Source organism: Mastigoproctus giganteus, chromosome 13 (genome assembly GCF_048544385.1).
Source record: "Mastigoproctus giganteus isolate SK-2022 chromosome 13, ASM4854438v1, whole genome shotgun sequence".
Taxonomy (NCBI): Eukaryota; Metazoa; Arthropoda; class Arachnida; order Uropygi; family Thelyphonidae; genus Mastigoproctus; species Mastigoproctus giganteus.
Genome location: NC_143587.1, coordinates 170,187,092 through 170,202,887, shown reverse-complemented (window position 1 = coordinate 170,202,887; position 15,796 = coordinate 170,187,092). Strand labels below are relative to the sequence as shown.

General features: G+C 37.5%; 1 protein-coding gene across 1 annotated transcript; it reads left to right on the top strand.

The window, feature by feature from the left end:
* The first annotated feature begins 1,154 nt into the window (after positions 1-1,154).
* On the top strand, positions 1,155-10,748 carry LOC150076603 (uncharacterized). The gene is made up of 2 exons (XM_090387389.1): positions 1,155-2,035; positions 10,700-10,748. The coding sequence occupies exons 1-2, from the start codon at positions 1,155-1,157 to the stop codon at positions 10,746-10,748; spliced, it is 930 nt and encodes a 309-aa protein (XP_090243515.1).
* Positions 10,749-15,796: the final 5,048 nt, after the last annotated feature.

Genomic DNA, 15,796 nt, shown 5'->3' with positions numbered 1-15,796 from the left:
ACTTAAATTGGTAGAAAATGAAAAAGACCTGGGAGTAATTGTGCAGTCAGATGTGAAGTTTTCTGAACAATGCAGGCAGGCTGCAAAAGCAAGTAATGGGGTTTTCTCAATGATATACAGGAATTTTGCTAGCAGAGAGGAGGAGGTGATTGTCCCTCTGTATAAGACAATGGCCAGGCCACGCCTTGAGTACTGCGTACAGGTCTGGAGACCCCATTTTAGGAAGGATATAGATTTACTTGAGCGTGTACAGAGAAGGACAACAAGATTGGTGAGGGGAATGAAGGGATCCTCTTACCTAGAGAGGCTTAAGTTCTGCAAATTGCAGTGGCTGGAGACTAGGCACCTGCGCGGTGATCTGATTGAGGTGTATAAGGCCTTGAATGGGTTCAGCACGTTGAATTCTGATGGGATCCTTCCACTTGTTCAGATTACGAACCTAAGACGGCATAAATTCAAATTACGAAAGGACAGATGTATATAGAAAATAAACTCATACACCGACCATTGAACAAAATTTACTGTAACTAAAATTTTTACAAATAGTATAAAAACCAAATTATTTACAATAAACTAATAATTGTATATTGCGGAATACTAAAAACTGTAATAAAAGATCGTTTACCATAAAATAAGCTAAAATATAAAATTAAGAGCGCTAAAAATCTGGAGCTTTCGAGAGCGTTAGCTCTCTTCTTCAACAGTAATATGACTTTCTGCAACACCTCCTTAAATAGCAGGTTCACAGTACCTCCACACGTGGTATTTCTCCACGTGGTTCAATCGGCACATGGTCAGCACCGGAAGCGGAAATGTCTCGGGTACGTGGCAAATAAAATCGTTCATCCGAACTTAATACAATTGTTTCAAAAATAGGATGAATACGCATGCCTCTATCTCTATTCATGGTATTCTTACTGGATGAACCAATCCGTAAACCCTCGAGCCATTTACGCTCCCAGTATCCGTGTGCACGATCCAAAATAATAGCGTCCTCCGGGGAGTTTTGATGCTACTTCTCCCAAAAGTGTTCGGCCACCGCAGACTTACTGTAATCAGCGGTTCTTATGGCATTTAGTTCTTATGGCATTTAGTAAAATTTTAGTTACAGTAAATTTTGTTCAATGGTCGGTGTATGAGTTTATTTTCTAGATATGAGTTTTCCGGACCTCAGAGGCCCCTTTCAGGATATTGTGAGTAGTTATGGCCATATAGTTGTGCAGCATCTCCGACAGTATCAGAAGTATTGTGTAAAAGAAGCTAGACAACAACAGCATTTAAGATTTGCGTACCGTTGCAGAGCGCATGGGCTGGTACCGCACGGATTTAGGGCTAAATTACCTTTCCAGGATGTTCGATTAGTACGGGCCACTGTGCGTTTTCAAAAGAGTATTATGAATGTTTGGATTCGTAAGCTGTATGAAGATCTCAGATTTACTAGACGACAAATTGGCATGTATTTAGGTAATATTGGTAGTAATGTTTCTTCTAGACACTTGGTTCTTATCAGAAGGTTAGTTTCGGGTAAAGTTGCTAGGGTAGCAGAGTCATATAGGCAAAGACAAATTATGAAGTTCAATAGGTTGGTGAGTGAAAATGTGGTACAGCGATATGATAGGAGTACCCATTTTATACATAATTTGAGTAATAGACAACTCACGAAAGAGCAGGAGGCAGTCCTTAGTTTAGGCCCTAAGTTCACGCTGGTTCCTTCGAAACCCCCCATTGCGGAGATAGCAATGGGTATTGAACGGGCCATTAATAAGTTTCCTGAGCCTTTAGCTAATGAAATCCGTGTGAAGTCTGCTGCAGCGTTGAGTCAGGTGAGGAAGGCATCCCCGAATCTCAGCCTTAGTCAAAAGAGAGCACTAGAAGAATTGAGAAGAGACAAAGGAATAGTTGTTTTACCAGCGGACAAAGGGAGATCAACGGTGGTCCTAAATACAGAAGATTATAATAAGAAGGCATTGGAACTTCTGCAATATAATAATACTTATAAGGTGATCCAGAGGAACCCATTGGTGGGTCTGGAACGGCGAGTCAATAAATTGGTACAATCCTGGTTGAACATGGAGAAGATTTCCAAGGAGAGTTACTGGTCATTACACACTACAGGTAGTCAACTCCCGCGATTCTATGGACTGCCAAAAATTCATAAGGCAGAAGTACCCTTGAGACCTATAGTTTCATTTATAGGGAGTCCTTCCTATGCGCTATCAGGGTACTTTGCCAAATTAATTGCATCCATAGTGGGGCAGTCCGAGTATGTTGTTAAGGACAGTAGAGAGTTTGTGAATTTTGTGGGGAATTTGACTATAAATGATGATGAGAGCATGATCTCTTTTGATGTTGTATCTTTATTTACATGTATTCCTATTAATCATGCAGTATATTGTGTAAAAATGGCATTGACCAGGGATACCTCACTTGGTAATAGATCACTGTTCGGTGTGGAAGATATTTGTACCGGGATAGAATTATGTCTAGCTAGTACTACCATGTTATTTCAAGGAAATATGTATAAGCAGGTTCGCGGAACGGCCATGGGTTCACCCATTAGTGCCACCGTGGCCAACTTGGCCATGGAGGAGTTGGAAAGTAGGGTTTTTAGTGGGTGTTCGTTTCCTATCAGGAATTGGAGAAGATACGTTGATGATACCTTTGCCCTGGTCCAGAAGGGGAGGGAGGATGATGCCGTTTGTTGGCTTAATAGCTTCTCCCAATTTATACAATTTACCTCAGAGGTGGAAACGGGCGGTACTTTGTCGTTTTTGGATGTATTGGTCTCTAGGGTGGGTTCTAGGCTTAAGACGTCAGTTTTTAAAAAACCCATGTGTAGAGGTCAATACACCCACTATAATTCAGCACAAGCTGGAAAATACAAGAATAGTGCAGTAAAAGCTTTATTTGACAGAGTAAGATCACACTGTACCACTTCTGAGGATAAAGAGAAAGAAATTAATCGTGTCACGGCAGAAGTTAGAAAGTGCGGATACCCCCAGAGGATCCTGGATAGATATAGTAGAGGGGTGTCTGAGCGTAGGGAGTCGTTCGTCCCGGTAGCCACCGCATACATCCCCTACTATCCGGGCCTTACTGATCATCTGGCAAGAATTTTACGGGGTTATAAGACACGCTGTGTACAGCTTCCTGGGCGGAGGCTGTGCACAGCTGTGTCTCAGGTCAAAGACCGTATACCAAAAGATCTCAGTAGCGGAGTTATTTATAGAATAGAATGCCTGGATTGTGGGGAGTGTTATGTGGGGGAAACAAAACGACGGCTTAGGGATCATCTGGGGGAACATTTAAATGCCATAAGAACCGTTGATTACAGTAAGTCTGCCGTGGCCGAACACTTTTGGGAGAAGCAGCATCAAATCTCCCCGGAGGACGCTATTATTTTGGATCGTGCACACGGATACTGGGAGCGTAAATGGCTCGAGGGTTTACGGATTGGTTCATCCAGTAAGAATACCATGAATAGAGATAGAGGCATGCGTATTCATCCTATTTTTGAAACAATTGTATTAAGTTCGGATGAACGATTTTATTTGCCACGTACCCGAGACATTTCCGCTTCCGGTTCTGACCATGTGCCGATTGAACCACGTGGAGAAATACCACGTGTGGAGGTACTGTGAACCTGCTATTTAAGGAGGTGTTGCAAAAAGTCATATTACTGTTGAAGAAGAGAGCTGACGCTCTCGAAAGCTCCAGGTTTTTAGCGCTCTTAATTTTATATTTTAGCTTATTTTATGGTAAACGATCTTTTATTACAGTTTTTAGTATTCCGCAATATACAATTATTAGTTTATTGTAAATAATTTGGTTTTTATACTATTTGTAAAAATTTTAGTTACAGTAAATTTTGTTCAATGGTCGGTGTATGAGTTTATTTTCTAGATATGAGTTTTCCCGACCTCAGAGGCCTCTTTCAGGATATTAGGACAGATGTAGAACAGATGTGCGGAAATTTGCCTTTAGCCAGCGGGTGGTTAATTGCTGGAACAAACTCCCATCTGTCGTTGTGGAAGTTCATAGGTTGAATTAATTTAAGGAGGAACTGGACAGGCATTTGGAGGGAATGGTGAGATTTTTTTTTTCACAAGAAAGCAAGTGTAATCTCATACACTTGCTTTCTTCCATCATATGCCTCTACTACTACTATTATCCCTGAAACGGATTAGGAAACATCCCCGTAAAATGAGCGAAGAAATTCATATTTTTTTCCCGTTTCTTTAAAGTTCTACAGGATACTGCTCTACCATATATTTGTAACATTAATACTAGTTTTATTTTTAGTGTTACACTGTGAGAAAATCACATTACAAAATCACATTTTAATGCGATTCATTACACCATAATTTTTCGAACTAATTTAATTTTTAGTGTAATCCAACTGGAATTTTTGCAATATTATAAAAAATAATTAAAATTAAATAATAATAAGTGGCAATTAAAAAAAGAATAATAAAAGAAAAGAAAATATACAACCTCTGCGTTACTCCCCAAATTTAGGTTATTCTCCAGCTGACATTTCAATTACTCCAAACTGTCTCCCTCTACAACCCAAGTTTGTAACTTTTTCCAGCAATTTATAACTCGCTGGCTAAAATAAAACTCTACAATCCACTCTAAACATCTCCCCACTTAATTTGAAATAATGGCCCCTTGTTCTAGAATCAATTATAACCGTGAAATTTTCGTCCTCATTCATTTTATTTTTGCGTTTTAGAGTCTTAACACGTCAATCAAGACTTGCCTAAGGTGCCTACTTTCCAAGCTGTATAACCCACATTTCGAAGTCTTTCTTCATATGGAAGCCTTTTTGCCGATTTCATGATGCGAATTACCCGTCTTTGGATCCTTTCAAGAAGCACAATATCTTTATTGAGGTACGAGCACCCTACCCGAACGCCGTATTCCAAGTGTGGTCTAACAATAGCTTTATATTATTTACTTACTTACTATCAGTTTATTAACACAAGGTTCATCCCCTGTACAGCAAGTGGGCTAGGAGGGTGCACAGAAATTTTAAAATATACATTATACACTTTTGTACAAATTTTCAGATCTTTACAATATAATTATTGTGTAATAATAACTATTAAATAGATATATACATTTGCTTAATTGTATTCACTTTAAAATAACATAGATCATGATAATTGAAGAGTTAAATACATATTTAACTCTTCTTTGTCAGCAACTAGCATTACAGATTTATTTACATTCAATATTTTATTGCATTTAATTGTTCATATCATCAAATTTCTAATAAAAACTGCTCAATTTTCATAGCAATCCTGGTGATTAGTCCAGATTTGGTCTATAATTTGGCTTCTGTAGGTTTTGACTTCAAGCTTTACCGGATCAATGGAGGGGGTGTTGAAGTGTTCAGTGGTGTTACATAAGAACATTCCTTTTAGGGAGCCCAAGTTTGATAGCTTCATCCTAAGTGGGTGATGGCTTCTATTTCTTCCTCTTGTTATTGCGAATTACGGGGCACCAATATGGAGAATTAGCAGCTTGGTAAGCGTTGACAGATTTTTTTTTGAGGACAATGAGCTTCCAGGAGGTCATTCCTAGGTTGACTAGGAGAATGGATTTCGAGAGGGTGAAGAGGTTCCCTCCCAGACGGTTCAGCCACCGCAAAATCGTGTGAGACATCTATTAATGTATTGTCCAGTCAGTCTGGTGTTGTGACAGCCTGCGAGCTCCTGGCGGATAGCCCAGAAAGCAGCATAGGTCTTCTTCTTTGCCTTCAGGAAGTGTTCCTTGAAATTTAAGTCTTCATCCCTCGTTACACCCAGGTCAGTATGAGATGAAACTTTGGGGACTAACTCACCAATAACCGTAACTAGAATGTCATTCTTGACCTTCTTCTTCGTGATTGTGGATTATCAAGACTTTATCTCTACTAGCAATTTCTCATTAAATCTTCAAGAGGACACCATGAGCCGTGCTTGCAACCTGTCTACAATGGTCGGAGAATTTTATGTCTGACCGTTTCGTAACGCCCAAGTCCTTTTCCTCCACAAGGTCAATTCCACTAAGTGTATAAGTTATTTTGGGTTTTTGGTCCCCAGATGTAATTCCTTACTCTTTCCTGGATTAAAGCATATCTGCTATTTTTGGATCAACCCTGAGTTTATCTAGGTCACCTTTTGGGAGCCCTGCTTGGCTGTGATCATTATCAAGTCTACTAATCTTTACATCTTCTTCAAATTTAGACATTAAGCCCTCTATTCCTTCATCAATGCCATCTATGAAAATCGAAAACAACACTGGTCCTAATAGCGATCCTTGAGAACCCCACTTCTTACATCAACTCAATCTGAGTAATAACCATTTAGAATAAACCTCTGCATCCTGCCCTGGAATGATACAGCTATCCATCTAAGGATTTTTCCAGTGATTCCAACCTGTACCAGATTATAAAGTAACTGCTCATATGGGACTCAGTCAAATGCTTTGCTTAAATCAAAATAAACAATGTCGAAATTATTCCATAAATCCAGCGCTTGGGTGAAAATGTCAAAATAGCTAACCAGATTAGTTACACATGATTTTCCCTTTACAAAAGCAAGCTGAGTATCTTCCAAAATTCCATTTGCATCTAAATTATCCTGAATTTCAACTTTTATCATTGTCTCCACGATTTTCTCTACTACTGAAATTAGACAAGCAGGTGGTAATTTCACACTTCATTCTTAGAATCGCCCTTATGATTTGGAGATACATTTGCACTTTTCCAATCCAAAGGAATCACTCCCAAGTCCAGTGAAGCCCCCATAATTAGCCTCAATGGTTCAATAAACTAAGTTGCCGCCTCCCTTAAGATTAATGGGTAAATACCATCAACCCCAGGAGACTTACTGGCCTGAAGGCTTTAATGTTTTTTTCTTTAAATAAACTTGAAATTTCAACATCATTAATTATTTTTTATTTTCAACTTCACTCCTCCTATTTCTCATTGACGTTAAGCGTTTTTCTTCTGGAAATATCGAGGAAAAAGTAACTGTTGCGTTAAACTGCGACTTCATTTGGAGTATCTATTACTATCCCACATCCATTATATAAGGATCCGATTGGACCCTTATGTAATATATATATATTATGTGAAAAATTCCTTATCCCCCTCTTTGCCAGCAAAATATTTTTTATGGCACTGCTACAGTTCAATGTCTAGCTGCTAGAGTCTTCTATACTCTCTGCAATGTTTCCATGTCCCTCTTTTTTCTGCTCAAATTATTTGTCAACTTCATTATTCATCCAAACTGGAATCCTGCTCGTGGAGTATTGTTTAATGGTATATAAGCATTCAAGGTTTTTTTGTGGTTATTGTTTTAAAGGTATACCATTATTCAATTGTATTCGCTCTCTCTGAGTTATCTATCCACTTTATAGAGGCCAGGTAGTATCTTCGAAATTATAATCCATTCTTTTGTCTTTAAATTCTGATACTTCTCTCTTCAATGTCCACCGCAGAACCCCATGATCACGTCCTGCTACCTGTTTCTGTACTATCAGCCATATTATTTCGAGAGTATTGTTTTCCCTAGTACTTTCCCTGACATGCTGATACAAATATGAATCATCTAGTTGATTTAAAATATTTATCCCCCATGTGGAGTTTCCCTCCCATTTCCCTCCCATAGTGACGAATTAAAATCACCCACAATAAGACTGATGCTTATTTATTCGTCCATTTGCATGTAAAGGCTCGTCATAATCTTCACAATCACCTGGCCTGTAGATTCCTTCCACTGTCATTATACAATTGTTTCCAACGATTTCACGCCATACAGATTCTCTATTAGTATGCGAAATGTCTGAATCCGGGAAATCTTTCGTCGCGCTGAGGCTGCTTTTAATAATAATCACGACCCTTTCTAACTGCCATGTCCTTCCTCTGTACATTATTCATACTGTAGTGACACTCATCATCTAACTTCTGGAGGCAACACGTTTCTGTAAGTCCAATTATGTCAGTTTTACTTGTCCTAACCAGCAGTTGGAATTCACGTATTTTAAAGACGACACTTGTGACATTACTCTACAAACAACGAAGACTTAGTGTTCTTGTACAGTTATCTACCCTGATACACCTCTTAACGTTATTTAAGATTCCTTCCCTGGCATTAGCTACCCACTCATTTGAAGCTTTTCAGTCAACATCCTGCAAATACGTTCTGTTGCGGCAACAAAAGTGCTAGCTTTCTTTGACAAAGAGAATAAACACGCATGCGCCTATAACAAGTGACCAGTATTGTTGAAAACAGAGGATTAACCAACAATGAGTCCAATTTTAGACTTCCTTTATATATAGATGTCGACAGCTGAGACTATTTGCCATATTGGTCGAAGTCTGGGTCATGGTGTGGAGTTATCTATCATCATAACCAAGGTAAGGAATTCATTAACTGACGCAGTGGCGTCTCGTGAGAAGCACAGTGGAAAATTGAATCTGCTATCTCACATCCGGTGAATACAGCTTCGGTTCAGTTTCTTTTGGAACCTGAAACTGAGTGATGCTTTCCTTATGGAAAGAGGTTTTGTGCTGTTTTTACTAGGTGATAGAGTTAGTCGGCCTCCAGCGAGGTGTGGCATGGTTTTTCCTCCCGGAAACACGGGTGTTTCTTCCAGCACAATAGACAAACCGACCATAGGACACACACGGATCAGTATCAGGAAAGTCTGCGTGGTAGCACAGTGATATCGTCACCGTCCTCCCCACACCGGGTGAAAAATGCCCGGGTTCGAATCCCGTCGATGACGCGAGGAACTTTATTGGGCTTGTTTCATTCCGTGGCTGAGTTAGTCGGTCTCAGGCGTAGGTAGCAAGGTTTTTTTCCCTCAGAAACTGGGGTTTTTTCGTCCAGCAAAACAGACAAATCGGCCAGAGAACGCACACAATTTACAGACACGAATACAAGTTAATTTAATCATTTACGGGTAACCCTAATATGATAATTTAGTATCAGGAAAGAAGACATTACTATTATTTTGGGTCAAAGTCGTAGTGTTGTGTACATTCTGTGCCTGGCCTAACGCTGGGTTATTGAAGCAAAGAGATATAGTGCTCAATATAGTGCTCAATGCAGAGTCTAATCTTTATTTAATTTAAAGGAAGCAAATCCCTTGCGGGCTGCTTCCCCGAAACATGAAAAATAGCAATTAAGCCTTTATCCACCTTAATCGTTCAAACCAAATAGAACGAAAAAGGAGAATAAATTTTCTTGCTTCTATTCCTCAGTACCGTGGATGAGCACGGTTCTGAGCAGAATGCACTTTTGTGATATCTAAATTTATTTGTTATTAATTTATAAAACTTTTAAAATTGTGTATTAAAACTTTAGTTATATCACTAAAGAATAAATTTATTCATCATCATCAGCATCATCAGCCATTTTCAATCCACTGCAGGATGAAGGCCTCTCCAGCAACTTTCCAGTTCCTTCTGTTTTGAGCACTGGCCATCCATTTACTACTCAAAAACTCATGAATTTCATCTATCCATCTCCGCCTTTGTCTTCCAGGTTTGCTTCTAGCTCCTCTTGGGTACCATTCTGTTATTTTCTTAGTCCATCTGTAATCATGTCTTCGAGCTATGTGTCCTGCCCAAGACCATTTTAGTTCTTTAGTTTTGATAAGAATGTCCTTTACTTGAGTTTGCTGCCTAATCCATGTGTTTCTCTTCTTATCTAACAGTCTGATTCCCAGTATAATTCGTTCCATTCTTCGCTGTGTAGTTCTCAGCTTCTCTTCCATTCTTTTGGTGAGTGCCCAAGTTTCACTTCCATAAGTCATGGTGGGGATTATACATTGGTTCATTATTTTACGTTTCAGACAAACTGGGATATTGCTCTTCAGTATGTGACTATTTTTTTTCCTGAATGCTATCCATCCAAAATTTATTCTTCTCTTGACTTCCAGCCATTTATCATTATTACAGCTAATAACTTGTCCCAGATAAGTATATGACTCCACCTTTTCAATTACTGCTCCTTCAATCATTATTTCCCTTTCCGTGGCATACTTGTTCATCATTACTTTTGTTTTAGCCATATTCATCTTTAGTCCAAAATCTATTTATTCAATAAAATTTATTCAATAAAGATTAATAAATTATTTTCGGTGAGCATTTAACATGTTTTTTTTAAAGAACATGATTTTTTTTTTTTTTTTTTTTTTTAATAACAGCTGCAAATTTTAATCTATCATCATATCCGTGTATTATGCGAGGATATGAAGATAGATGGAAATTTCAAAATTTCTTCATTATTCACAAGAATTGTGTTGGGATATTAATTAAAATTAAGCTTCACATTGGTTTATAGCCGTTTTTATATTAATTTTAATGAACACTTTGATTTCTGTATAATTCAAAGTAAATGGAGAATAGTAGTAAATGGGATTTATTAAGAATTATAAAAATGCATTTGATAATTTTATTATTCAAAACTGCGAGGACTCACATTCTTCTGTTTATAAATTGTTTTGAAACGTAAAGAGTATATAACACTTTTTAAACTATTATTTACCTCCAGTTTCCCGAATTATTTTTGAAATACATTTTAAATTTGGCATGTTTTTTGACACCAAAGAAAAAATATCAATTAAAATGGAAGGAACCAACATTTACCTTTATTTTTAAATAATTTTAAAAATAATTATTTTGATATTTTTCTGATAGATGCTGTAAAAAGGATGGCGATTATTTGGCTGAAGTAAATCAAGCATAAAACAAAACGTTGAATATATTATGGTATAATTAAAAAAAGAAATTCTTCTTATTTCGACTTATTCCCAATATTACAATGTGCCCGAATATTAAGGATGCAAAAAATTATAAAACTAAACTTTATTCAAATTTTTAGAACTGAATATTATCGCTTATTCTACTCAGAAATTTAGATTATACTCTGAAGGAGTACCTGTTATGTACAGAGAAACCCATCCATCTTTTCAGTCACTCGATTTCAGTGAGTGGTTTCACTTTATTTGTCGGGCTCATTCCTCCTTGAACTGATTCCTCATAATGGCCACAGAATAGTTATAAAATGTCCACCGCTGGTTCCTTTAATTTATGAATGTAAATTTACCAACTTCTTAATCCTGTGCAGCAGAGCCTGACGATCATTATCCTTCCAATTGTGTACATATTAAACCCCATTGCCTCCAATTTAAAGTGATGTCAGAAAGACAGATTATGTAATCAATCTATTCTGAAACACGAGGTATTTTCTGCCCGCAAAATTAAAAATACTTTGGTTCTTAAAGACTTCAGATCCATCTCTGCATCATCTTTCCTTTTAATAGTTCGGATACTCAACAATCAGATCGTTCTGGTTGAATTCGCAAATGTTGTCTGTGGGAAAAAGGAGTCCCTACTGTTACTAAGCTTCTAAACCATCGTTTCCGTCACACAGGCGCTTCATCAAAAGATTCAAATTGATATCTATTTCGACATCGTCGCTGCCTTTAATTCCTCTACTTTTTCTACACTTATTTCGTTTCTTAATCAAATTTGAAATTTGTGCAATTTTAAGCTCAAATTCCCAGCTAAAGAAGCCTGCTTCAATGAGTAACAACTCCTCAAATGGATTAGGAACAGCGTACTTTTAAAATGTGCTAAGGAACATATATTTATACTAATTCTAATTTCGACTTGTAACTTTAATTGCAATTTAATATTTACTGTTATAACCTAAGAAAATCCAATTATGAAATATCTTTTTAGAGTAATTTCTTACACCATAATTTTTTGAACTTATTTAATTTATTCTGTTATGCAACTGAATTACCGTATTAGTAATAACACTAGGCTTATGCTGCACCAGAGAAAAGAAAAAAATATACTAAATAATTAAAATAAATTAATAATAAGAAAAAATTTAAAAAAAAACATAATCAATAAAAGAAAAGGAAATAGACAACCTATGCGTTTCCCCCCACACTTAGGTAATAATCCTGCTGACCTTTAAATTTCCCCAAATTGTCACCCTCTGCAACTCATGTATGTAACTTATTCCAGCCATTTTTTAACTATGACTAACAAAACTACCTGCAATCCAGTCTAAACATCTCCCAGCTTAATTTGAATTCATGGCCCTTTGTTCTACAAGAATCACTTAAAACCGTGAAAATTTCGTCATCATTTACTTTTGCCTCTCATAGCCTTAAAAATCTCAGTAAAGTCCATCTAATGCGCCAAGTTTCCAAGCTCTGCAACCCACATATTCGAGGTCTCTCTTCATAACGACGTTCTTTTGCCGATCTCACCAGACAAGTTACCCGTCTTCGGACCCTTTCAACAAGCACAATGTCTTTCTTTAGGTGCGGCTTCCATACTCGAATGCAGTATTCCAAATGTGTTCTAAAAATAGCCTTATATAGTGGGATTATGACCTCCTTATCTGTACTAGCAAATATTGGATAAATCATTAATAGCACACCATGAGCCTTCCTTTTAACCTGTCTACAATGCTCGGAGAACTTCATGTTTGACTGTATCGTAACACCAAAGTTCCTTTCTTCCACTACTGACTTTAATTCGACTCCAAAAAGGTATCAGTTATTTTAGGGTTACTGGTCAGCAGAGGTAATACCTTACACTTTGCTGGATTAAAGCATAGCTGGTATTTTTCGGATCAATCCTCAGGTTTTTCTAGATCCCTCTGTAGAAGCTCATCTTGGTGATGATCATTAACTACTCTTCCAACCTTTTCGTCATCTGCAACTTTAGACATCACACCCTCTATACGTTCATCGGTGTCACTTATGAAAATCAAAAATAGCAGTTGTCACTGGTCCCAATACTGATCATTGAAGAACCCAACCTCTTACATCAACCCAATCTGAGGAACAACCATTTATTACAACCCTCTGCCTCCTTCCCTGAAGCCATCCAGGAATCCATCTAAGTATTTCGCTGTTATTTAGTCCACCATGTTGCAGTTTTCAAGACATCCAACTTGGAATCTTCCTGTTGGAGTAAATTTTAATGGTATATACGCATTCAAGGTTTTTGTGATTAATGTTTTAGAACTATACCATAATTCTATTGTATTCGCTCTCTGTTAGATATCTACTCAGTTAAGTGAGGCCATATAGCATCTTAAGTTCAAAAAAGAGATACTAAAAGCAATTCATAGGATACCCATCTATCAGATCCTTCAGGCCATATATCATCTTAAGATCAAAAAAGAGATACTAAAAGCAATTCATAGGATACTCATCTATCAGATCCTTCTGGTTGAATTAACAAATACTCCCTGTGGAAAGAGTCCCACTCTTACTAAGTTTCTAAACCTTTGTTTTCGTGACTAGGGTGTTTCATCAGTAGGCTCAATTAATATTATCTATTTCGACACTGTTGCTGCCTTTCATTCCTATACTTTTGCTCGATTTACTTCGTCTCAATCAAATCTGTGCTATTTCAAGCGCAAATACCAAGCTAAAGAAGCCTGCTTGCAGTGATTAACAACTCCTCAAATGGATTAGGAAAATGATACCCGTAAAATCTACTAAGCGATTCATATATTTATACCATTTATTTAAATTCACCTATTTGTAACATTTCATTAACCACCTATTTGTATCTGTTCAATTGGGCGCGAAAATCGAATTATAAACTATAATTTTAGTGTAATTCATTACTCCAAACTTTTAATTATTTTATTTATTATGTTATGCAACTGGAAAATTTGCAGTATTAGTATTAGCAATCCCAAATAATACAAGAAAGACTGTCTTACGCTGCACCAGCCAAAAGAAAAAAAATACTGAAAAAATTTAAAAAAAAATAAAAAAGGAAATAAACGAACAATCTATGCGTTTTCCTCATCATTTAGATAATTATCCAGTTAACCTTTGAATTTTCCCGAACTGTCCGACACCACCACCCTTGTAGGTAACTTATTCCAGTAATTTATAACTCGCTGGCTAACATGAAACTACTACAATCCAGTCTAAACCAATCCTCAATTAAAGCGAATTTATGGCCCCTAGTTCTAGAATCATAACCGTGAAAATGTGGTCCTCATTCAATTTATCTTTGTATCTCAGAGCCTCAAACACCTCAGTCAAGTAGCATTAATGTGCCAAGTTTCCGTGTTCTGAAACCCACAAATTCGAAGTATCTCCTCATAACAACGCCCTTTTGCCGATCCCCACAGAGGGTTACGCGTCTGCCGACTCTTTCAACGAGCACAGTCTCTTTCTTTAGGTGCGGTCTCCATACTCGAACGCAGTATTTCAAATGCGTTTTAACAATAGCCATATACAATGGGATTTATGACGTCCTTATCTCTACTAGCAAATTTTTCGATACATCTTCGATTGGACACCAAGGGCCTTCCTTGCAACCTGTCTACAACGCTCGGAGACCTTCATGTCGGACCGTATCCTATCTTTCGAGTCCCTTTCTTCAACAACTGACTTTAGTTCAAATCCACCAAGTGTATAAGTTATTCTGGGATTACTCGTCCACAGAGGTTAATACCTCACATGTTGCTGGGTTAAAGCATAGCTACTATTTTTCAGACCATCCCTCAAGTTGATCTAGGTCCGTCGGTAGAAGTTCTGCTTGGCAATGATCATTAACCACTCTACCAATCTTTACGCCATCTGCAAATTTAGACATCACGCCGTCTGTATAGACGCCGTGATATCTATACAGACGGCGTGATGTCAATTAAGAAAATCAAAAACAGCAGTGGTCAGTGGTTCCACTACTAATCCTTGAAGAACCCATCAACCCAATATGAGGAATAACCATTTATCACAACCTTCTGCCTCCTATTCTGAAGCCATCCAGCTCTCCATCGAAGGATTTTCCATGTTACTTGGTCTCCCATGAGGCAGATTTCAAGACATTCAACTTGGAATCTTCCTGATGGAGTATATTTTAATGGTATATAAGCATTTAGGGAATTAAATATTCGCTCTCTGTGAGATATCTACCCAGTTAATCGATGTCATGTAGCAACTTAATGCATCATAATTTCCTCTCCTGATATTATAACCCATTCCTCCAGAGTTCTACAGAAGTTCAAGTAGGCACTTCTGTAGAACTCAGTGATCACTTCCTGCTATTGGTTCCGCTAATGTCAACCCTGTTATGTCATGTGGTTCCTGGGCGATGATGAGGTCTACAGTATTCTTTTCCCCAGTATTTCCCTGTCATTTTGATACAAATAGCAATCAACCAGCATATTCAAAAAATTTTACCCTCATGTGGAGTTTCCTTCCCGTTTGAGGCAATCAATTAGAAGCAAATTAAAATCACCCCAATAACACATTGATGTTTACTTACCCATTACATTTTCATGTAGAGATTCTTATCATAATCTTCACAATCACCTGGCCGGTAGATTGTGAACCACGAACTATCAGTTGATTATCTTCTGAATTTGATCTTGTCAATGCCTCGATGGTGTGCTGCTGTCATCAGGGCCAGAGGCCGTTCAACTAATTATTAGTTTGCACCTGGTGAACTTTTCATTTTGTTTTCCATTTAAAATGATAAAGTGAAGCAAACTGAGGGTTTCTGATAACATTCCAGGCATAATTGTCGTGTTTACCAAAACTGTTGTATAAAGGTTGCAAATGCTCATTTTGGAATATTTTGAGAGCACCTGTCAAATATTACTTAGTTTTGCGTTTACTATTATTAAATCTTTTTTTTTACATTTCTATTTGTGTCATTAATGTAACATACCATCGCAAAAAATGGTTTGAACAGTGAAATTCCCAGGTGATGCACTTCCTTTGAACACCAGTGTACAAA